The following is a 23,654-nucleotide window of genomic DNA, read 5'->3' on the forward strand; positions in this document are numbered from 1 at the left end:
AGTCCATATACACCACATCCACAGCTCGACCCTCATCAACCTTTCTAGTCACATCCTCAAAAAACTCTAAGGTTTGTAAGGCATGACCTACCCCTCACAAAGCCGTGTTGACTGTATTTGATCAAGCCATGCTCTTCCAGATGGTCATAAATCTTATCCCTTTATTTTCAGTTTTGCTGTCTAGTTATTCTAATTAGTTATCGACTTATTGAAAGTTCTGAGAAATTTTCCCAGTTGTAAAAAATAAGTCTCCAGTAATGTGCAAAAGCTATTTGGATTGACCAGTGACTTTGGAATACAAGCAAGATTTACAACGATAGACATAGCGATATACAGCATAGAAATAGACCCTTCAATCCAACTTGTCCATGCCAGCCAGATATCAAATATCAATGTAGACCCACTTGCTAAAGTTTGGCCCATATCCCTCTAAACCTTTCCTATTCATATTTCTATCCAGAGGCCTTTTTAAATGTTGTAATTGTACCAGTCTCCGTCGCTTTCTCTGGCAGCTCATTCCATATATGCACCATCCTATGAATGGAAAAAGTTGCCCCCTTTTAAATCTCCCCCCTCTTCTCCCCCCCCCCCCCCCCCCCACCCCCACCCCTCACCTTAAACCTATGCCCTCTAGTTTTGAACTCACTCCACCCTGGAGAAAAGACTTTACCTATTTACCCTATCCATGCTCCTCATGATTTTATAAACCTCTGTAAAGTCACTCCTCAGCCTCTGACACTCCAGGGAAAATGTCACCAGCGTATTCAGCCTCTCCTTATAACTCAAGGGGCAGCAAGTTGGCTCAGTGGTTAGGACTGCTGCCTCACAGTGCCAGGGATGCAGGTTCGATTCCAGCCTTGGGCGACTATCTGTGTGGAGTTTGCACATTCTCCCCACATCTGCCTGGATTTCCTCCGGGTGCTTTGGTTTTATCCCACAGTCCAGAGGTGTGTAGGCTAGGTAGATTGGCTGTGTTGAATTGCCCATAGTGTTCAGGGATGTGTAGGTTAGGTGGGTTGCAGGGGGATAGGTCTGGGTAGGTTGCTTTGAGGTTCATTGTGGGCCTGTTGGGCCGAAGGGCCTGTTTCCATGCTGTAGGATTCTATGAATTCAAACCCTCCAACCCTGACAACATCCTCGTAAATCTTTTCTGATCCCTGTCTAGCTTCAACCCTCTTCTCATAATAGGGAGACCAGAATTGCTTGCAATATTCCAAAGGTGGCCTAACCAATGTCCTATACAGCCACAACATGACCTCCCAACTCCCATACTCAATGCACCGACTAATAAAGGCAAGCATTGCATACACCACCTTCACTATCCTATTTACCTGTGACTCCCCCTTCAAGGAACTATGAATCTGCACTCCATGGTCTCTTTGTTCAGTAACACTTGCCAGGACCTTAGCATTAAGTGTATAATGCCTGCCCCGATTTGCCTTTCCAAAATGCAGCACCTCACATTTATCTGAATTAAACTCCATCTGCCTCTCGGCCCATTGGTCCATCTCATCCAGATCCTGTTATACTCCGATGTAACCTTCACTGTCCACCACACCTGCAATTTTGGTGTCATTTGCAAACTTACTTACCATACCTTCTATGTTCACATCTAAATCATTTATACAAATAACAGAAAACAATGGACCCTGCACTGATTGTTGTGGCATACCACTGGTCACAGGCCTCCAGTCTGAAAAGAAACCCTCCTCCACCAGCCTCTTGTCTTCAACTTTTTTGAGCTAGTTCTCCCTGTATTCCATGTGATCTAATCTTACTAACCACTCTACTATGAGGAACCTTGTCGAATGCCTTACCAAAGTCCACATTGCTAATGTCCACGACTTTGCCCTCCTCAATCGACTTCATTACGTCTTAAGGAAAAAAGTCAGTGGGGTTAGTGAGACATGATTTCCCCCACACACAGCCATGTTGACCATCCCAATCAGTCCTTGCCTTTCCAAATGTACTTAAATCCTGTCCCTCAGGATTCCCTCCAACTTGCCCACCACTAATGTCAGGCTCACTGGTCTGTAGTTCCCTGGCTTTTCCTTACCACCTTTCTTTAGTTCTAAGTGCCTATAATACACCCATCAAAACATTTCATCAAGGCCTGGTATCTATTGTTGAAATGCTTAAAGAACTAGCAAATTAGTTTTTTAAATGTGTCCCTTAACTGTCAGTGAAAATTTTATATTCAAAATAACTGGGCTTAGATCATAGATATGAATTAGATTGCTGTGTAGTTTGTGTTCTGCTAAAGTTTTATATCCTTAACTAAGGGCCATTTATTATTTAGGTTATAAACTAGATGTCCAGAATCTGTTATTTGTAAAGTTTAAGATACAACAATTGAGCAGTTTGGAGGGTAATTGAATGTTTTCATTTGTGTTGGGACAGGAGGACTGGTTTGGCTTCCAGGGTCATAGCTTGAACTTCTGTGGAATTTAATGTGACTGGTCGTTAATTTCTCTCTGAACCCCATTGAAAGTTGTAGTTTGTGGTGTGAAATTGAATTGAATCAGTTGCTTCAAGGCTTGAGTCCTGCTGTAATGGTCAATGCGTTATCTCACTGGTAGTAATTAACATAGCACACGAGTGGTGTGTTCCCCACAAAATTTGATTTATTTAGGTACCGTTAGTTTCAGATCCTCACCTAGCTAGGAGAAAGATGGATTGTTGTGTCTTGTACACCTGACTTTCATATAATGAATTTGGAGAGTAGTGACAGCTTTCTGCAGCCATTCTGTGCAGGCAGGTCCCATAAATAGTATTGTGATGAATGGCTGGGAAGATATATTCATCGATAAGAGGCAGAAATACCTTCCCATGAGTGAACAGAACTTTGACCATTTTTCAACAGGCTACCAAAAAGCTTTGCCCATCACGAGGGTCAGCATATAGTTGGATCTCTTTGTTTTATCTCCTGGATTTGTCCTTATTTGTGCTTGATCTGTTGGAACGTTGCCTTCTTGATTTGTGCTTTTGGATTGTTTCAGCAAGCAGTGAAACTTTATTTTGTTCCTGGAACACATTTCAGCATTATTTTTTATAAACTAGTCGTCATGCTGACATTGCTCCAATCGAGTGAAATGGGCACATCTATTGAAGCTGATTCTGTATTTGCTCTCATTATTTTGGAATTAAATTGTATATCTGAAGATTTTCCAGATTGGTCATGAGTTGTATTTGAAATTCCTTTTTTGAGGAGCTATTTTAGCGCTAAGATGTTGAACGTTGTTTTGGATCTTTGGCCCTTCTGATGTCTTATGGATGTTTATTACCAAACAGTCCAGTAGACAGCAGCCCCATCACACCAGACAGATACTGGATTTTTGACCTGAACAATGCCATTTTGAGAGATTCCAATTATTTAATCAAGATGCCCTTATAGTTTTGTATTTGTCCTTTTGGCAGAAAGCACAGTGTTACAACAAAATCTTGCTAAGCATACTTTGTCAGTAGGAGGGTGCTGTCTTAATTGACTAGTTACCATCAATTTTTTCCCAATGAGTCTGTTCTAAATGACATAATTGCTTCCAACCTTTGCATTCAAGTCCCACTGTGGGAATATCTTTTAGGGAATGGCAGTGAGGACTTCAAGGTCAGGAATGGAATTTTTCCTTGATCTCTGCAAAGTCGAGGGATGGAGCTACAGGTGAAGTATCAGTATACACCTGAATGTTTATACATTGCATCTATGTCCAAGATCCTATTCTGAACATAAAGCCAAATCCCTGGGCAGGCCAATCACCATTGGCCTTTCCTTTCCAGCTTCAGTTCCTTCAACTGCCCTTCCCAAAAAAAAAATGGTTTTCTCTGAAGGTGGCACTTGAGTCTTGCTAGCTCAGTTTCAATTGCCGTTCTTTCTGGAGGGTCACTGTTGAGATTATTTGTGAGTTTTTGTTCTAAGTTGCAAAAGTTAGCTTGCTTTCTTTGACTGCAGAGATGGTGGTTCCCAGGGTATGGTTCCCCACTGGGGAGAATGTGTAGGCCAACCAAGGACATGCATTCTGGCCCACTCCCCATTTGGGTGAGCAGAAGGTATCCTGAAGAGGATACTAACCATTCTGTTTAAAAGCAGAGAAGTAATAGTAAGTCTTCATAATTTGTTTAAATTTTCAGCGGAAAGTCTCCAGTTCATTCCAACATGATTCAGAATAAATGTCAATGCACAAGAGATTTACCAAAGTTGACCAAGGATGAGGTAGTGCAGTTATGGCAAGAGACTCAATCTAGGATTGCACGCTTTTGAAGCAAAAAACATTGAAGCAAGGTGTTCAAAATGAAATAGCTGTCTTTACAGAGCACATGGCAGTAAATGTTTTCATTAACAGGACAGTTAGGAAATAAAGGGTTCAAGATAATTGGCAGGGGAAAAAAAGGCCAGAGGAACGATGACTTATTTAGTCAGCAAGTTGTTGTCTAGAATGCACTGCCTGAGGCTTGTAGAAACCAGCTTAGTCCTATTTTTCACAAGGGAATGAACTTGTAAACATAGCACTTGCAGAGCTATGGGGAGAGATCAGGACAGTGAGACTAATTTGAAGGATCCAGCAGAAACAGAGTCAAATGGCCACCACCTGCACTATGTATGTTTTTGTTCTAAAAATTGTAAGAGGTAATAATGTGAAACATTTTACCAAATAGAATTTGTTAAAGGAATGTAACTATTCTTAAATTTATTTCTGCAGGGCACCGTGGGTTCTATTTTGGATAGAAAAGATGAGACCAAAACTCAGGATGATATTTGTGAACACCTTGGTAAGAAAACTATGCAGCTACAGGTCCTGAAATATTTTTGTTTTATTAGATTATGGTATAAGCCACAAACATGTGTTGAGATTTATGATGCCATCTGATGGTAATATTGGATGGTTAGATCCCAGAAGGAAAACTAGCTTCAAAGAACACAATTCTTGCAATTAGTTCCCATGGTGGTTTGACACTTGACGTCTACTACTTTGTGAATAGGTTTTGTTAACAACAGAACAAGTTTTTTTTTTGTACAAAAGAAATAAATGAAGACAGTTGGAAAGATATTAAATAACCATTATAAGTGCCAGCCTATCTCATAATACTGTTTTTAATATTCAATTCCAGAGAAATAGCATTCATATCCCAGCTTTTTAAATCAATACCTAATTTACTTTTTGATTAACACTCCGAATCTCTGCTCTTCAATATTTACTGGATTAGGTGATGGTTCTTGGAAGACTGACCTAGTTATGGTTTTAAACCCAAGGATCTTTCAGTAATAATATAGACTTTACAAATTTGAACTTTTAGATTTGTACATGAGCTTTCATTGCTTGAAAATTCTGAATCCACAGAAACCACTTCTGCTGAGGTAGCTGGTTCCCCTAAACTACAAGTTCTTTTTTTTTTCTGAACTGAGATCTTTGAACTTTCTGTTTTGAAGTCAAAGTTAAACTAATGGCATTATGTTACCTCTATCTAATACAGGCTTGGTAGGATAAACATTTATCCATTAACACTTAATAACACTTGTGTGGATTTTCCCTTCACCACAACTAACTGCAATCCTATCCTTTCTTGAAACTAATCTGCTTGGATCATTGTCCAAACAACTGACCTTTTTTTTTAAATGGTACCTCCATAGATCTCACTCACTTCCAACTGCCTCTTTTGGGTCCAAAGCCCAAAATTATATATACAATTCACCTTTCACAACAATTGCCGGAAACACATTTTTCAATGGATGGCTCTGGAAAACTCCCATCAATCAGTCATATTCATATGTATTTTAAGAGTGAGCATTTGAAGTGCAGAAAGAGCTTGCATATATACAAAATTAGTCAATGAATGACTAAGAATTATTCATTGGTTAAGGAATGTGCACGCTAGATTGCTGGGATGAGTTGTGCTTGTTTTTATGTAATAGCATAAACTATTAACATCTGTTTGAACCACAGGAAAAAAAAAACACACCATCGTCCTCTAGATATGTCAGGCAAGCAATTTTGCTTAAATTTTCAAAATGAGGCTTGAACTTAATGAGACTTCTGAATTGGCTGTGTTAAACCTGAACGAATGCTAGCACTTTGTCTTCCCAAGGGAAAGAGTTGTCCATTCAAGCTTTGCTGTAAATACTCCACATCTTTTTCGGCTGATACTGAGAATCCTCTTGATATCCTGACCAATATTTGTCCATCAACCCATAATTACTAAAACAAAATATCCGTTCATTGGGCAGCACGGCTCAGTGGTTAGCACTGCTGTTGCCGCGCCAGGGACCCGGGTTCCATTCTACTCTCTGGCAACTGCCTGTGTGGAGCTTGCACGTTCTCCCTATTGTCTGCGTGAGTTTGCTCCCGGTGTGCTGGTTTCCTCCCACAGTCCAAAGATGTGCAGGCTAGATGGATTGGCCACGTTGAATTGCCCGTAGTGTTCGTGGGTGTGTAGACTTGTTGGGTTATAGGAGGATGGGTCTGGATGGGACGCTGTTTGAGAGAGTTGGTGTGGACTTTGTTGGGCCAAAGGGCCTGTTTCCAGACTGTAGGGATTCCATGAAAAATCTATGAAATTCATCTCTAATATTCATATTAATTATTTCACTTGTCGATATTACAACAGTGTTTGTAGTTTTAAAGTAATTAAATTGGCTATGAAACACTTTAGAGATGTCCTGATCTCGGGACAAACTACGTAACAGAACCAAGCTGAAAATAGACAAATAGATTGTCTGGATGGGAGTTTGCTCACTGAGCTGGAAGGTTAGTTTTCAGACGTTTCGTCACCATTCTAGGTAACATCATCAGTGAGCCTCCGATGAAGCGCTGGTGTTATGTCCCGCTTTCTATTTATATAATAATATATAATATGGACTTTGTTGGGCCAAAGGGCCTGTTTCCAGACTAATTTATATAATAGAAAGCGGGACATAACACCAGCGCTTCATCGGAGGCTCACTGATGATGTTACCTAGAATGGTGACGAAACGTCTGAAAACTAACCTTCCAGCTCAGCGAGCAAACTCACATCCAGAACCTCAACCTGAGCTACAAATCTTCTCAAAACTTGCTAAATAGATTGTCTGCTGTAATCTTAAAATCTAATTATTGTAATTTAATAAATTACAAATCAATTTCTACAGATCTGACTCACTTAAAAGACAGAAATGTTGAGGATCTCTCTGGAGGAGAGCTGCAAAGATTTGCATGCGCAGTGGTGTGCATTCAGAAAGCTGATATGTAAGTTTCCAGAAGAATTTTAATCTTTTGTTATTCGTATATTCCTTTCTCCCCCTCTCTGTCTGTCGCTGACCCTCCTCCTCTTAAGACCATAAGACACAGGAGTGGAAGTAAGGCCATTCGGCCCATTAAGTCCACTCCGCCATTTAAATCATGGCTGGGCATTTCAACACCACTTCCTTGCACTCTCCCCGTAGCCCTTGCAGCTCTGCAGCTGCCCTGTCCCTTTAAAAAAAAGGTCATCCTGCTTTCCACTTTCTTTAGTGATTTCTTTTAGAAGACCTTTCAGTTGAATTGGCCCCAAGATCTTCATGATAGTTCTACACCATTTTCTTGTTTAGGATCATTGGTCAGATTGTCAGGAAATTAACTTGATTCAACAACGTTGCATTTTGAACACTGCAAAGCAAAACCAGGACGTGAATGAGATTGCATTCGTATTTGCCCTCTTTCTGACCTCTTGATTTCCATTGATGACTTGTATATGTTTCAATATGACAACTTTTATTTGACATGGAGTACAATTGTACCTCATGTTCAGATTGTATTAGTGTTAAGATATTTGTTTACCCTTTGACTTCTAGAAGGATTTTGAGATTCTACTTTGAAGTAAATTTGCCAACCAAAATGATATATTTCTTCTCAGCTTCATGTTTGATGAGCCCTCCAGTTACCTGGATGTTAAACAGCGTTTGAAGGCTGCCATCACCATTCGCTCTCTTATAAATCCAGATAGGTAACCTTCTAATATGTTATGCCTGCAAGTAATGACCCATTGCACAACTGTAGCTCTCAGTACCACATCAGCTGCAATTATTTAACCATGACAATTTGGCAACTAAATTTTTAGTGGCTGTCTGTTGTTCTATCTCTTTGTTTTTGCTGGAGCTATTCAGATGTCAGTATTGTATATTGGAAAAGTTAATAATGCATTACAATAGCAGTAGATTTCTTGAATTAGCTGTGGTTAATTTGCTATAAAGGTAAATTCACAACTCTAATTTCAGTATGTTTCAATTGTATTATAAGCCAAATCTGTCATTCATTGAAAGGCAATCTATTGCCTCTTGAAAAAATATAGCATATCCATTCTCAGCAGCGTGGTTGAAGTGTTAGAGTTCCAATGCTGAATGTGTCCTCTTGCTATTCAGATGGACTCATTAGTGCATGAGTTCCAGTTTTATTAAGACATTCTGTTTTTCCTTTCTGCAGTCTATAGCCTGACAGCTGTTGTGAAATTCATTTATTAGTCAACAGGCCCTTCTTGAAGTTGACAGTGACACTGTTGCCAAAGAATTTCAGTAGTTTAGTGATTCTTTAATGTTTTTTCTACTAAGTAAGTCAACATTAAATTTGTACTTCTGCAGTTAGTGGTTACAATTTTTTTTTGGTGGTGGAGACATTCAAGTGGACATTGGGTATTTAGTTGGATGATAGTTTTGTGAAGAGTTATGGGGAAAAGGCAGGGAATTGGCACTAGATAGTGGAGCACAGAGGCCTTCTGCCTCAGTCTTATTTGAAAGTTGTGTAGTTGTGATCTTCAAGCTTAAAGAATATTCAAAAGGCAATGTCTGCTGGAACCTGTAACTGCGCATGCACACCATTTCAGACCCAATATGTCGTCATATGAAATTTATGTATGGGGAAAGAGTCGGGTAAGGATTGGGTGGCGGGGGGGTGATGTTAACGAGGACATGAGCAAAGAGGAGAGGAAATGAGGATACAGCATGGGATTTGTTGTGGAAAGTGAGAGAGGAATTGGGAGTCTCTTGTATCCCAGGTCCTGGACCAATCCCGCTGAACTGTTTCAAACGCGCATTGCTGATTTTTAAAGAAGTGCTATCAGCAGATGCAACCTATTCAAAATTATCCTTGCATGACACTTCACGGATGCGAGGTGCATGGTTTTGAACCTTAAATTCTGCGTTTAAAGTATTGTTACTTGTTAATTAGTATAAAATCTCAATTTGCTCATGTTATCTATATTCTGATTGAAGATATGTGGTGATAGTGCTACTTTTAAAACAACATTTCAAGTCTGTATATCAGAATTGAAATAGGATCAACTAGGGAATAGCTACCTGAGTGCCTCTTACATTAAATGTTTTTGAAGTTTTTTTTCCATTGTTTCCATTAGTCAGCCCGAATTTCAGTTGATCTAAAGTCAATAACCTGCTGAATTTCTTTTCAGCTTTAAGTGAATTTTCAGACAGTTCTATTAATGAGAATATTTTGAATTGCCTTAATGAAACGTGCAGTTTTTAATTTTGTTCTTATCGATGAATAACCTTTCCTAAACTTATTCTAATTAAAATTGATTCAGTGCTTTAAAGTTTACAGAGCATTAGTGGCAGAACTAATTGTTTGAGCACAACTTGATTTGGGTACAGGCTGCAGTAATTGTTTTATTATACAGAGTATGATGTTCTCATTTTTGTAACCAGATATATTATCGTTGTGGAGCACGATTTGAGCGTGTTGGATTACCTTTCTGATTTCATTTGCTGTTTATATGGCGTGCCGAGTGCATATGGTGTTGTCACCATGCCTTTCAGTGTTCGAGAAGGTAAACTCTGAATTAAATCCTTAATATTAAACTTGGAAAGATTTTTTTAAAGTTCACCTGCAAACTGCATGTTGAAACCATCACAAATTTTATGAATCACCAAATCATAGCTTTATTTTGTATTCCTTTCCACACTAACAGCTGGTTTTGTTTTTGTTGCTGCAGTTAAACTGCAGGTCACTGAGCATTACAGGTGAACATCATTGAGTTTTACTTTGTTTGTGTGCACACTTAATTTTATGATGAGTAGACTAGCCTTTCTTACTCTTAATGAGCGTTGAGATTTGAAAATAGTTCTTGTACTGCACAGGAACTCATTACATTTAGCTTTTTAAAAAGTCCTTTCTCATGCTGTTTACGTTTTTTTGCATCTTCAGTGTCACAGATTACTACATGCCATTGTCTCTATTAAATTTGTTGCATGATCAAACGGGTCGTTTTTACTTAACATCACAAAGTTCTGTAACTGGTATGAAAATAAACTTTTTTCTGTAAGTGATCATTTACTTACCATTGTTACAGTGACATGTTTTATTTCAAAATATTTACATTGGAACATAATTGCTGTGACTTGCAAATATGCATCTGTAACAATAAAATTTTCACTGGCTTAAATACATTACTTGTGGTAATATGCAATTTCTATTACTGGGCGCACTATGGGAAATGGCATTCTCAAGCTAATATTGTAGCATGTTATTGCTTTGACATAAACCCCATAACACTGAACTGACAACTTTCCCATCAAATCTTACTGTTTTTAATTTTCATTTAGAATACAGGGTATGTTTCTGTATCATTCGTTCTTTCAAAAACTGTAATGGATATTTTATTTTCCAACAGGTATCAACATATTCTTGGATGGATATGTGCCGACAGAAAACTTGAGATTCCGTGATGCTTCTCTGATTTTCAAAGTTGCTGAAACAGCAAATGAGGAAGAAGTCAAAAAAATGTGCCGATATCATTATCCAAAAATGAAGAAAAAGATGGGCGAGTTTGAACTGGAAATTGGGACTGGAGAGTTCACAGATTCTGAAATCATGGTAATGCTGGGAGAAAATGGTGAGTGTTAATGTTGTAAACAAGTAACGGTATTTCAAAATAGAGCTTGGTGTGTTGAAATCTGATGTAATGGAGTGTTTGAGAAAGTTAAAAAGCAATGGGCAATCATGGAATTTGTGTGATACCTTTATGTACATAAGTAAAATAGCCATCTGTTTTTGAAAAAAGAAAAAACAAAGATAATTGACATTGTGATCTTTCTTTACTGTTAGATTTGTGAGGTTGCAACTACATACTATGTAGACCTTTTATATGTTCTGTAATTACTCTGTATCTGATTTTATTTATTGTTTCAACAGGTACAGGGAAGACCACATTCATCAGGATGCTGGCTGGAAGATTGAAGCCAGACGAAGGAGGTAATGTGCTTTTTATGTAATCTTTGCAAATTGAACTTTGAACTTATGCTGTGAATTCTGAAATAATAACTGTATAAAATATGTAACTAATAAATATGCTTTACTGTAGGTGCAGTGCCTGTGCTGAATGTCAGCTACAAACCACAGAAGATCAGCCCCAAGTCCCAAGTAAGTAGTAAAGTCTTCCTGATTACTTTTTTTGTTTGGTTGCGTCCCAATCCCACAAGATTATGGAAACTTGATGACTGAAGCAAGTTACTGAAAGTCACTCAGACTTTTTCAGTAGCATCTTATTCGATCTTATTTAAACATTAGACTTCAAGCTGTTCAAATTGATTCGTAATTATGATTTTTAATAATTGGAGCCATCAACTCTGAGTTGAAAATGAGTTAACTGGCAAGTGTACTTGTCTGTAGCTGAATTATTCAGCCAGGAAAATTTATATGGCCAACTTGTAATAACCATGATTGGTCCAGATCATTGTTCACTTTCTTTTCTTGTGTGCGGCCTTCTTATTGCACCATGTCATCCCTACTATGCACCTTTACATTTTTCAAAGGCAATTTTAATTGTGTGCAGTCGATTTTTGTTCTTTTCATGTGATGCTTACTGGCTTGCATGCTTAGGACAAGATTGGTGCTCACTAAATTACTGAAGTTATAGAAAAAATTGTCCTAGTTTTTCAAAAGGCGGGAAAAGTTTCTTGATTTTTAACTTTGTCATGCAAGTCTAGTTGTACGTGTTGCAGTAACTTTTAGAGATGGAACTTCAATAATAAATGGTTGTGGCTTTTAGAAACAGTATCTCTGGTTTACTCTTCCAGGGGACTGTTCGCCAGCTGCTTCATGAAAAAATCAGAGATGCCTACACCCATCCACAGTTTGTGACTGACGTAATGAAACCATTACAGATTGAAAGCATCATTGATCAAGAGGTGCTGGTTTAGATTTTGTTGATGTTAAAGTTATGTCTTGTGTAGTTCTTTTGATTAATGTAAAAGCATATTCTTAAGGGAGATGTTTGTCATGCTAATAGTCACTGCGAGCTGAGTAATATAATTAGTGTGCTCATCATTTAGTTAGCCAGAATCTTTGTCCCTAATTATGAGCCAGAAGACCTTGCTGAAAGTGTACATAAGGACAGGTTCTCAGCTGCAGTGGCTAATGCAAATGAATAGTTCACTATTGGATTGTCCATTTATCAAGTAGGTTTCATGTAGAAAATTGTCTACCATCCTTGAGACGTGAAGTAAAAAGTGTCAAAGGAAAAATTTAGAAGGGTGATAACAAACATTGTGAATAGAATAAATTTTAAATTGGGTTTGAAGAAATATGGAGTAGTTGCACAATAAATTACAGGAGAAAATTCTAGAGACTAGTCTAGACTGCTGAAGGTGTGATGGTTAACAGATATTTAAGGGTTAGATGTACAAAAGATCAGGATGAGGAGAAGACCAACGGTTTTGAAGGAGCTGTAGGGCTGGAGGTGGTTATGAATATGGGATGGATAGTCCCATGGCAGGATTTAAAGATGTGGTAAACAATTTTTAATTGCAGGCTGGTAGTGACACAATAAATATAAAATTAGCTGAGTGTAGAAAAAGATGCATATCACAATTGTCTCATTGATAATATAGTTTAGAACTAGGCTTAATATAGTAAAAAGGTGGCCAAAATAATTGGGACAAATGGAGACCAAAAAAGGAGATTTATGCAGGATGAGTGAGAGAAAAACCAAGGCAAAGATATCACTGAAAGTATTTTAAAAGGAGGTCGGTAGATTTTTTTTTGAAATGAGGTTAATGACTGTACCAAGTTGTCAAAGAAGTTGTGGCCTGGGTCGTATCAGCCATCATCTTGCTGAATGGTGGGGCAGGTTTGAGGGCCAATTGGCCTACACTTGCTTCTGTTTCTTATGGTCTTATCAGAGCATGGCTTGGGTACTAAGTGATTTTTCATCTGATCTTATAATGAAGATGCTTCCAGTTTTTGAGATTTCAGCCACTGGTTGCACTAAAAATTGATAGAAAAGGCAAGGCTGTCTATAATTAAAGTTGATATATCACTGGGTCTGGATCACATGCATTTGAAGGAATTAAAGGTGGGATTTGCAAAGAGTTTGCCCATAATTTCTATCCTCTTAGATGCTAACATAATGCCAGAGAACTGGAGAATCAAACAAACGTATAAAGGTAGTCGGGGAATCACATGCCGGACAGTAACCTCTCTCTGGGCCAAATTAACTGTTTGCTCAAATGTCTATTAATTAAAGCCAGCTAGATTTGTTAAGGGCAAATTTCGTTTAACAAGTAACGAACTGGTCATATGGCATGCATGGACTAGCAACTGATAAAATACCACGTAACAGCAGAGTTGAAATCCATGGAATGAAAGGGGAAGTGACAGCATGAGTATGATGTTAGTTGAATGACAGAAAACAGTAATTGGTGAATGTCATTTCTGAAGGACTGTGTGTGTAGTGAGGTTTCCCAGGGGCTGTTAAGGGGACTGTTGGTGTTTTTTTGGATCTACACTTATGACTAGTGTTTGTGTGTAGGGGACAACTTCAGAGTTTGCAATTGAGACACAATTTGGAACTCTCAAACTATGAGGAGGATAACAAGACTTCAAGAAGCTATAGGTGATTGAAAAGAGTTACATGGCAGATGAAATGCAATGCAGAGATGTGCAAAGTGATTCATTTGATAGGAAGAATCAAGTGATGCAGCACAAAAATACTGAATGCAATCTTGAAGGGAGTACAGAAAAAGTGACGGAGTGACCTTTGAGCATGTGTAAACTCACTGAAATTGGCAAAGCAAGTTGAGACAGCAACTTTAAAAAGCATACAAATCCTGGGCTTTATAAATCCACTCAAAGCGGAGGTTCTACCACCAAATTAGTGGTATAGTAGACAGGGAAGAAGGCAAATTAAGAGTGCAATTGGATCTTGATCAGCTGAGCCTGTGGTCTGACAAATGGTGGATGAAGTTTAATTTGGATAAATGCAAGGTGTTGCATTTAGGTAACACAAACCAAGGCAAGACTTGCACGGTTAACGATAGGGCCTGGGATTGGGGGTGTTTTCGAGCAGGAAGATCGAGATACAGTTACGTAGTTCTTTGAAGGTGGCTCGCAGACAGGGTGATGAAGAAGGCATTTGGCCTGCTTGCCTCCACTAGTGAGAGCATTGAATGCAGGAATTGGGAGGTCATGTCATAGCTGTACAAAGCATTGGTAAGGCCACATTTAGAGTACTGCGTACAATTCTGGTTGCCCTGCTATAGCGAGACTGTTATTAAACTTGAAAGGGTGTTTGTTAAAAAAAAAATTTGTAAGCATGTTACCAAGACTGGAAGATTTGAGTTATAGAGAGAGGCTGGATAGGCTGGGACTTTCCTTCCTAGAATGTAGGAAGCTGAGGAGTGACCTTTATAGAGGTTTATAAAATCATGAGAGGCCTAAATGAGGTGAATAGCCCAGGTCTTTTATCGCCAGGGTGGGTGAGTCTAAAATTATAGAGCATTGGTTTAAGGTGAGAGGGGAAAGATTTCAGAGACTTGCGTATATGGAACAAGCTGTCAGAGGAAGTGGTAAGAGGTAGGTACAATTACAAGACTTAAAACATATTTGTCAGGTAAATGAATAGGAGAGGTTTAGAGGAATATGGGCCAAATGCAGGCAGATTAGATTAGTTCAGTTTAGGCATGAACGAGTTAGGGTCTTTCTGTGCTGTATGACTAATAAAAAGGCAGAAGATGCGGCATGCTAACAGGGGACTCATTGAAACTGGACTTGACAAGTCAGATTTGTTACAAGGAAATTTAACATTACAGATGTATGGAAAATTGTTGCACTAGTACATGTGATTTAAGTCAAATAAGGTGACTCAACAATGTGGCTTAGCATGGTGAGTTCTTTACTGGTGTTACACAAAATGCAAGTTGTATTGGTTGTGTTGAAATGACCCCAGTAATAGTATTTGTACTTCTCTGTTCACCTTGCTGTGAAATACATCAGCCTAAGTTTTTATCTGGTGATATCTCGCAGGTTATTTGGTCCAGTATGTAGAAGGCCTGAATATCCAGGTTAAGTTATGCTCTGCATCTTGATATTCTATGTGTAAACAAATGTGAATCTGCTTCAGTAACAAGATGCTTAGCAACTGATGCTGCTGTAGTTAAGATGCCAAAATGAACTGTTAGGGCATCTGAGGGTTTCACTGGGTGAAACAGTGCAAGGATGGAATGGGCCACGTTATGGGGTTGGAACTTTGCTTTGTACATGTGCAATGCCTTTATGCTGCTGCTTGGGTTACTGTCGAAGTTATAAGAATGAATGTACAAGTGTTAGAACTGTTTCGTGTTGTTGTGAAACCGACTAGGAGGCCCTAAGTTGTAATTTTAGATAACTCATGGTAGAGAAATGGCAGTGCCATCAATTAGTAAAGCAATCAAAATTTGGAATATTAGAATGTTTGTAAGGATAGGATCTTGAGTTTTAAGTGCAAGTGATCTTGGGTGAGGATGTTGGTTGGAGTAAGGTGCACAACCTGATATCATCCAATTTTTTTTCCAACAACTTAGAAATTTGTACCTCTTTGGATATTGCGAAACATCTTTAATTCCTTTTGGAAGCACGTTTTAAAATATGGCACTGAGTGGAGATATTTGGGAAGATGACCAAAAGCTCAGTCAGAAGTAGTAGTTTTGAAGAAGTGTCATGTAGAGGAGCAGAGATATTTACGGGGGTTGGGACAGTTCCAGAGTTTGCGGTGAATGCTGGCTATCTGAGAAGGTCTTTATTTAGAAAAGGATAGCCACTGTACTAAAGTACTGCAGCCAAGCACACCAAAAGTGTAAGTCATCTCTGAACCTGAATGTTGAGGAGAGATGTGGATGGAATGTGATTGGTGAGAAGAAAATTGGAGAGTGACTTGTTTTTTAGAAAGGCCAATGGTGGTGTCTGCTTCATGACCAAGAATGTTTAATAATTCAGACTGCTGTAAAACATCTATGAACTTTATAATTTAAGTTATAAATAATCTTTGTCTGTATAAAACTTTCTGGTTTTGTTTTCCTTGTTAATAAACTTTTGTTATCATGAAGGTTTGGAATTTGGGCATATTTGAAGAAACTGGGTGATATCAATCTGATCCTACGTAGTTATAATATTTGTTTTTATTTCAACATTGTACGTGATGCCTGTGTACCACTTCTTTGGTTTCTGTCCAAGTCATAATGACAAATGGGCAAGTGTTAGAGCTGCTGTGAAACTGACTAGGAGGTCCTAAGCTGTGATTTTAGATAAATCTTGGATGAATGGCTGAGCCATCAGTTTAGTAAAGGAAGTAAAAGCTCAGAAATGTAAGAATGCTAGTAGGGCTATTGAGTTCTAATCTGGTTTTCCGTGATGTGGAAGAAACATCTCGCCTCCTATTAAGGGGTTTCAGCAGCATATTATTGTTACTAAACTGTTAAAGCTGCTGCATGGAAACTTGCAAGTTTGGATCTAATGCCATGAGCTATCTCTGAAGACCTTGATTTGTGAATTAATTTTGTTAAACTCAGTTAATTTTCCTCCATTATCATTTTCAGTATCATTGTCAAATGTTTACCTCAACAGGTCCAGAATCTATCTGGAGGTGAATTACAACGTGTGGCGCTGGCTCTTTGTCTAGGTAAACCAGCTGATGTCTACCTGATTGATGAACCATCAGCATACCTGGATTCTGAACAGCGTCTAATGGCTGGAAGGGTAATTAAACGGTGAGTATTTTGGGAGAATTTAAGGTCCTTGTTTACTAAAATTGATTTAAACTTTCCAGCCTGTTAAGAGTTCAGTGTACATTTCAGGCTGACACTAATTGGTCCTGACATTGTGATGAGGCATTAAACATAGATTTCACTTGCCTGCTGCAATTGGAAAAAGATTTGGAAGCTTTCCTAGTGTCCTGACCAAAATGGTGTTCTCAACATTTGTCACCAAAAAGAGATTGAAATTTATGCAATGAGAAACCAAAATCTCTTGCAAGCTGCTGGTAGATTCAATAGCCTCCAAAAAGGCAATGGATAAATGCTTAAAGGGAAACACTGTACAGGACTTTGACAAAAGCGCAATGGAATGCGACTAATTGGATAGCTGTATCAAAGAGCAACACAAGCTTTCTTTTGCTTTTATGATTCACGAGTTAATTTGCTGTAGTGTGATCTTGCTGTGTTATAAATGGCTAGCTACTGTATTAGCCTGCATAACCAGTGTTATCAACTGTCAAAAAGCCTCTAGTTTGTAGTACTGTGAGATTTTATGACTCACTTTCCGAAAAATGTACTGTTCGTCAGATGCCAACTGATGTTCTTGTAAAGTTGACTGTGGTTGTAAATGTGTTTATATTTCATACATTTTACGAAATTTAGTAATGTGTCGTGCTATCAACTATCTAGGTTTACTAATGCCTGAAAATTGTAATTTTTTAAGCATATGTTAGATCTAATATACTTTGTTTTATCTGGCTATTCTGAAATGGCTTTATTATTTTGGCTCTTTTTAAATTACAGACTTGTTAGTGATTAACTTTTTTTTAAAAAACTTGTAGTTTCATTCTCCATGCAAAGAAGACTGCCTTTGTTGTGGAACATGACTTTATAATGGCCACCTATTTGGCTGACCGTGTGATTGTATTTGATGGAATACCATCTAGGAGTACAATAGCTAATCCGTAAGTCTTTTTTCAGAGTACCTTTTTTTGTTATTTCGTAATTTAGAGAAATTTCACAAGTGGTTAGTGTAAACTCGAGACAGTAAGCGTTAAACTTTAGGTGTTTTAGTGCTTACTGTCAGTTTTTAGTATGTCAAAAGCACTTGCAACAGACAAAAAAGTGGTTCTAAATAATGTACGTGAAGATTTATTAGACCAGGTGGAATGCCTGGACTATAGTATTGTGGGAGTTTGAGAGGTTGTCCTTTGAGAATGTGCCTCCACTAGATGTCACTGTTTTGAATCTTTCTGACTTTGTTATTGAACTGAAGCATGTGTTAAGAGACTCTCAACAGATCAGGAGGTAAAGGAGAATATGGTGAGTTCGTATCAGACCTTGAGCACAGTTTTTCTTTTGACGACATGACCAGCAGTATACAAAGTATATAAGGAAACAAGAAGAAATAGACCAGGAAGATCTGCAGAATTTGAGCCCATCCCTCAATTCTAATAGGTAATATATACTTACTACCTTTGTGATAGTTATGAGAATCAGTGATTACTTAGTTGGTAGCTCAGATCTTGAGTATCACTGAAGAAAAACTTTTGTTGAAGCTTTCCGTCTTGCTGTTGTCAGGAGACTTCACAAGAATACCAGTAAAGGGGAAAACCAACATTTGTACTGCATGAGGGGAGAGTGGTGAATGGCTGGCAAGTAAACTCTGGTCCATTGCCATGGAGAATACGTGAGTTAGTGATGATTGACAGTTAATTGTCTGGCTTTTATTTAAATTTCAAGCCAGGCAGATTGATCCTGAAGAAATGGGATTGGCATGCTTTCAGCTTGACTGATAATCCTAAATTCGTTGTAATTGTAATTACTAGTATACGTTGCAGTTGGACATCTGGATAATTCTGAGTCGGTTCTGTTGGACACGAGTTTTACAGTTGCAGGCTAGTCGGTTATAATCAGTACCTTTTTATTGTAAATAGCTGAAGAGATATGCAATAATCCACTAGTTTTTGAGACACAAGGCCTTCATACCTGGAATCAGTCTGATACTGTTTCATGTAAATCCTTAAGAGTAATAGGTAGAATATCATTTTGGCCTGACAACAGCATCGAGTTGTCATTCCTGCATTTTAGCAGCAAGAAACAGCTAACCTCACTGTTTCTGCTTTATTGGTATTGTTGCAAATTGTCCTGACGAGTACCAGGCAAAAAGCTTTAACAAAATGTGTCTCAGAATTTATCGTGACTGAGAACATCAGTTGAAGGTGGCAACCAAGGGTCTCAATGTTACGTTTTGCCCAACTCTTGCTAGGGTAAGTGACATTTCAAATTGTCTTAAGGATTTTGAAGAAGATGAAGATCCATTTTTTTGTGTCCATGTATGGGCCAACAAGATAAGGGAGGAGAAAAATGCAAAGAATCTGTTTAGAAATTTTCAGATCTAGGAGCCAAATAGCAAAATCTCGATTAGTAACTAGGAATATTAAATTGTGAAGATACACGTGTTACTGAAGGAGTTGGGAAAGAGGTATTCCATTGATTTGGACACTGAATTCACAAACACTGCGGGAAGAAACTGTGCTGTTGGGACAAGCTGTAACTGAATCGTGCTGTGACCAGACTAGGAGCAAAATGGATGAATACAGGCTTTCAAATTCAATTAAATAGTAACTGTTCTGATGCACAGTTGCAAGTTGATAAGGACTGGAACTAAATAGGAAGGCATTGGCCTAGTGGTATTATCACTGGACTTTTAATCTATAGACCCAGAAAAAGTTCTGGGGACCCAGGTTCAAATCCTACTGTGGCAGATTGTGTGGAATTTTAATTAAATAAATATGGACTTAAGAATCTAATGATGACCGAGAATCCATTGTCAATTGTTGGAAAAACCCGCTCTGGTTCACAAATGTCCTTTAGGGAAGGAAACTGCCATCCTTACCTGGTCTGTCTTACATGTGACTCCAGACCTACAGCAATGTGGTTGACTCTTAACTGCCCTCTGGGCAATTAGGAATGGGCAATAAATGCTGCCTAGCCAATGATGCCCTCATCCCATGAATAAAAAATGAATGAATAATGCATTTTTAGAAAATCAGGTTATAAAAGTCTATGGAAAAGTTAGCAAAAATTAACAAATAATCTAACTGCACACTGGGTCTGGAAGGATGACACAAACACACTTGAGTTAGTCAGGTATGTGAATGGATCTGTTTATATCAAAGACTGCCTGCAGTGTTCGCCTCCAGAGATATGTTCAGTCAGTCATTCTGGGAAAAGGCTGGCTCAGATTCTGCACAGATCCGTGCCCACAACCTGGTTGGGTGATGGTGAGCACGAGGGGGCATAGCTTTAAATTGAGGGGTGAAAGATATAGGACAGATGTCAGAGGTAGTTTTCTTTACTCAGAGTAGTAAGGGAATGGAACGCTTTGCCTGCAACGGTAGTAGATTTGCTAACTTTAGATAATTTAAGTTGTCATTGGATAAGCATATGGACGTACATGGAATAGTGGAGGTCAGATTGGTATGACAGGTCGGCACGACATCGAGGGCCAAAGGGCCTGTACTGTGCTGTTATGTTCTATGTACTCTATTTAAGGAGAAAGTTACTCCAATAGCAATAGATAGAACAAAAAAGTAGGCAATGACTGTGCTTTGGAGTTAAGAAAAACAGAGATTTAAGACTGCATTGGAACATGTGTTCAGTCCAGTGGTAGGAGCTATGATACAGTTGAATACCAAGACAAAGTTTAATCTAGCAAAACCAAAGTGGTTTTAATGAAATTTTTAACTTCTGTACGTCTTGGATTAGCAAACAGCCTGTTGTCAGGTAGATGGCAAATGCTTTGAATGTGCTCTTGATATAGTTTTGCAACGTATACCAGCAGGCAACGTTAGATTTAGGCTGTTAATTAAACCTTTTACATCACAATCAATGAGTGAATGATAATTTTTTTCTAGTGGTGTTGTGACGAAGTTTAACATGCTGTTTGCAAGGGAGAAATGCAAGAAGACTATCCAGGTTCTTGATGCAATAAATAAATAGGAATTGTCCATTTTAAATGGTGAAAATTTGTTAATAGAAAAAAATGACTCTAGTGGTTGTCATTTAAAACACTTAAAGGTTATATAGAACTTATTTATATCCCCAGGTGTGAAATCTTTACTTGACAGGAAAAAAAAACTATGATGATGAAAGAGGTATAAGAAAAACTGCAAGTGGGGGGAGAAAAGATTCTGGAAAGTAAGAATGTTACAAAAAACAAGTAACAGCAGACAGTAAGAGTTAAAAAAGGGGTATATGAAAATGAACTTGCAAAGAACAGAACATTGCGAATGTCTTTATTGTAACATAGAATCATAAATAGGAATGTCATTCAGCCCATTGCGCCAGTCAACAATACCATGATTGTGAAACTTACTTTTTTGAAAATCTAGATGGGGCTAGGAGATTTTTAAAAATTATACACACCAAGTTATGATACGGAGTTTGCTGCCTGAAAGAGCGTGAGGGCAGATTCATTATCACATTGAAAGGGGAATTGGATGCATACGGTTAAAAGTAGACATCTGCTGAGCTACAGAAAAATAGCAGAACTTATTGGATAACTCTTTCAAAGAGCCAACACAGTGGTCCACATGGCCTTCTACAATGCTTTGCAAATCTGTGTTTATTTTAAATCTGAGATTAATATTTTAATCAATAAAGGGCAAAGCTAGGCATATGCAGTTAGGCTACAGTTCAGCCATGATCTTATTGCAACATGGACCAGGCTTAAGGGATAAATTGGCCAACTCCAGTTCCTAAGTTCATATTGCTAGTAGCAATAGGGGTTCCAGGATTAGAATTTTAGGCATTTAAATGCAGATTGATGGCTGGCTGGCAGGCAGGCTGCAAAAATAGGAGAATTGGTTTGGGGCCAGATTTCGCAGAAGCAAGTTGCTAGTGGTGTCAAGAACCACTATAATGGAAATTTACAGCCTTTTAGAGGATGACTAAGTGAAAATAGGGCTATTTGTCAGGTACAGTGGTACTTTCACAAGAGTGCATGGTTTGCATGACATGTAAGAAAGAGAATGCGTGTCTAATTGGATAGGAATTCCTGAGGGTAGATACTTTATAATCAGCCCATTTAGAGGTATGTGAACCCAGGCTTAGAACTGTACAGCGCAGAACAGGCCCTTCGACCCTCGATGTTGCGCTGACCTGTGAACTAATCTAAGCCCCTCCCCCTACACTATCCTATCATCATCCATATGCCTATCCAAGGAATCTGAGCTTCCTAGCTCACAGATAAGGACACTGCCACTGCACTACACATACCCACTGCCTCAGGTTAAATGCTTTGATCAACCTGTTCAAACGTCTTTTGACACTTCTAAAGCAGATGGGACTTGAGTCTAGGCCTAGAGATAGGTATGTTACCAGTATGCCCCACGAGCCCTTTTTGTCTCCGGTTAATGCCCTAGGTTCAACAACTGTCAGCAACTTTTTTGTTCACCTTTATAATATCATGTGGTCAGAATAGGGACTTCTGCCAACGTTCAGCATCGCTCGTTATGCTTTAGTCACTGAAGTTATCCATGTGCAAACACAGAATGACCTGAACAATATTTAGCCTTGGCTGACAAGTAACATTTGCACCACAAAAAAAATGCCAGAAAATGACCATCTGTACTTGGGAGTAACTAACAATCACCACTTGACATTCAGTGCAATACTGTAGCTGAATTTACCTCTCTCATCCTGGCAATTAACTATTGACCAAAAACTGAACAGGACTAGCCCTATAAATACTGCAGCTACAACAGCATGTCAGAGATTAGGAATTCTGCAGTAACTAACTCACCATCTGACTCCCCAAAGCCTGTTCACCGTCCACAAAACACAAGTCAGGAGTGTGGTGGAATACTCTCCATTTGTCTGGATAAGTAGAACAAAAGTATTACAAAGTGGGAAATCAGCTTCGAGTGTGTTAACTATTGTGTAAGGCCAGGGTGACAGGAGCTGTTTCTTTTGAAGTAAATAATTCACATAATATGCGACAAGAGAAAGTTGGTTTCACTCGTTTAAAGGCCACATAGAGAACTGCTGTTTTTGACTTCTTTTTACGACCATGACCTTACACATGGACTTGAGTTCAAAAGTCGAAGTTTTGCAGTAATAGCTGTATAGCATGGAAACAGATCCTTCAGTCCAACCAGTCTGTGATGAGTGTAATTCCAGACTAAGACTAGTCCCACTTGCCTGCTCCTGTGACACATGCTTTGTGCTGCCATCCTCTCTAGAGTACCTACCTCAGTTCCTCTCACCTTCCACTAACCTTAAGTGGCACATCCATGAATTGTGGAGTTTCTTTTGGTTACATTTTGATTACTGCAATGCGTACCACTAACACTTAAATATCCACCACCACCCTTCCCAACACAAACATACATCTCAGCTAATTGGACACCAGTGCCTGTTGCATTCTCTTTGGCAGAATGCTTTCTGTTCTGAGAAACTTGATGTTAGGTTTGTTTCTCTCACCACAGATGCAGCCAGACATGTTTTCAACTTCAAATTCCACTTTCTTCTCCACTATGTAAATGGAGTAACTGATGATTTTATTGTAGGTAGATCACAAAAGTCTCAATATTGAATCTTCTATGGATAGAGGTCGTAATTCAGGACAGGACTGAGTTCAGCTAGATTGCTGCTCTGTCAAACTATGAGCATAATAATTTAGAATTAATAA

General features: G+C 38.6%; 1 protein-coding gene across 1 annotated transcript in view; it reads left to right on the plus strand.

Annotated features, from left to right (window-relative positions):
* Window positions 1-23,654, plus strand: part of abce1 (ATP-binding cassette, sub-family E (OABP), member 1) — a 53,725-nt gene that overhangs the window by 28,009 nt on the left and 2,062 nt on the right. The window contains exons 7-16 of the mRNA XM_059645060.1: window positions 4,695-4,764; window positions 7,118-7,214; window positions 7,861-7,950; window positions 9,659-9,780; window positions 10,624-10,845; window positions 11,145-11,204; window positions 11,314-11,372; window positions 12,029-12,139; window positions 16,830-16,972; window positions 17,800-17,922. Coding sequence (XP_059501043.1) covers window positions 4,695-4,764; window positions 7,118-7,214; window positions 7,861-7,950; window positions 9,659-9,780; window positions 10,624-10,845; window positions 11,145-11,204; window positions 11,314-11,372; window positions 12,029-12,139; window positions 16,830-16,972; window positions 17,800-17,922 — 1,097 coding nt within the window. The remainder of the gene's footprint in view (window positions 1-4,694; window positions 4,765-7,117; window positions 7,215-7,860; window positions 7,951-9,658; window positions 9,781-10,623; window positions 10,846-11,144; window positions 11,205-11,313; window positions 11,373-12,028; window positions 12,140-16,829; window positions 16,973-17,799; window positions 17,923-23,654) is intronic.

The sequence above is a fragment of the Stegostoma tigrinum genome, chromosome 1 (genome assembly GCF_030684315.1).
Source record: "Stegostoma tigrinum isolate sSteTig4 chromosome 1, sSteTig4.hap1, whole genome shotgun sequence".
NCBI lineage: Eukaryota > Metazoa > Chordata > Chondrichthyes > Orectolobiformes > Stegostomatidae > Stegostoma > Stegostoma tigrinum.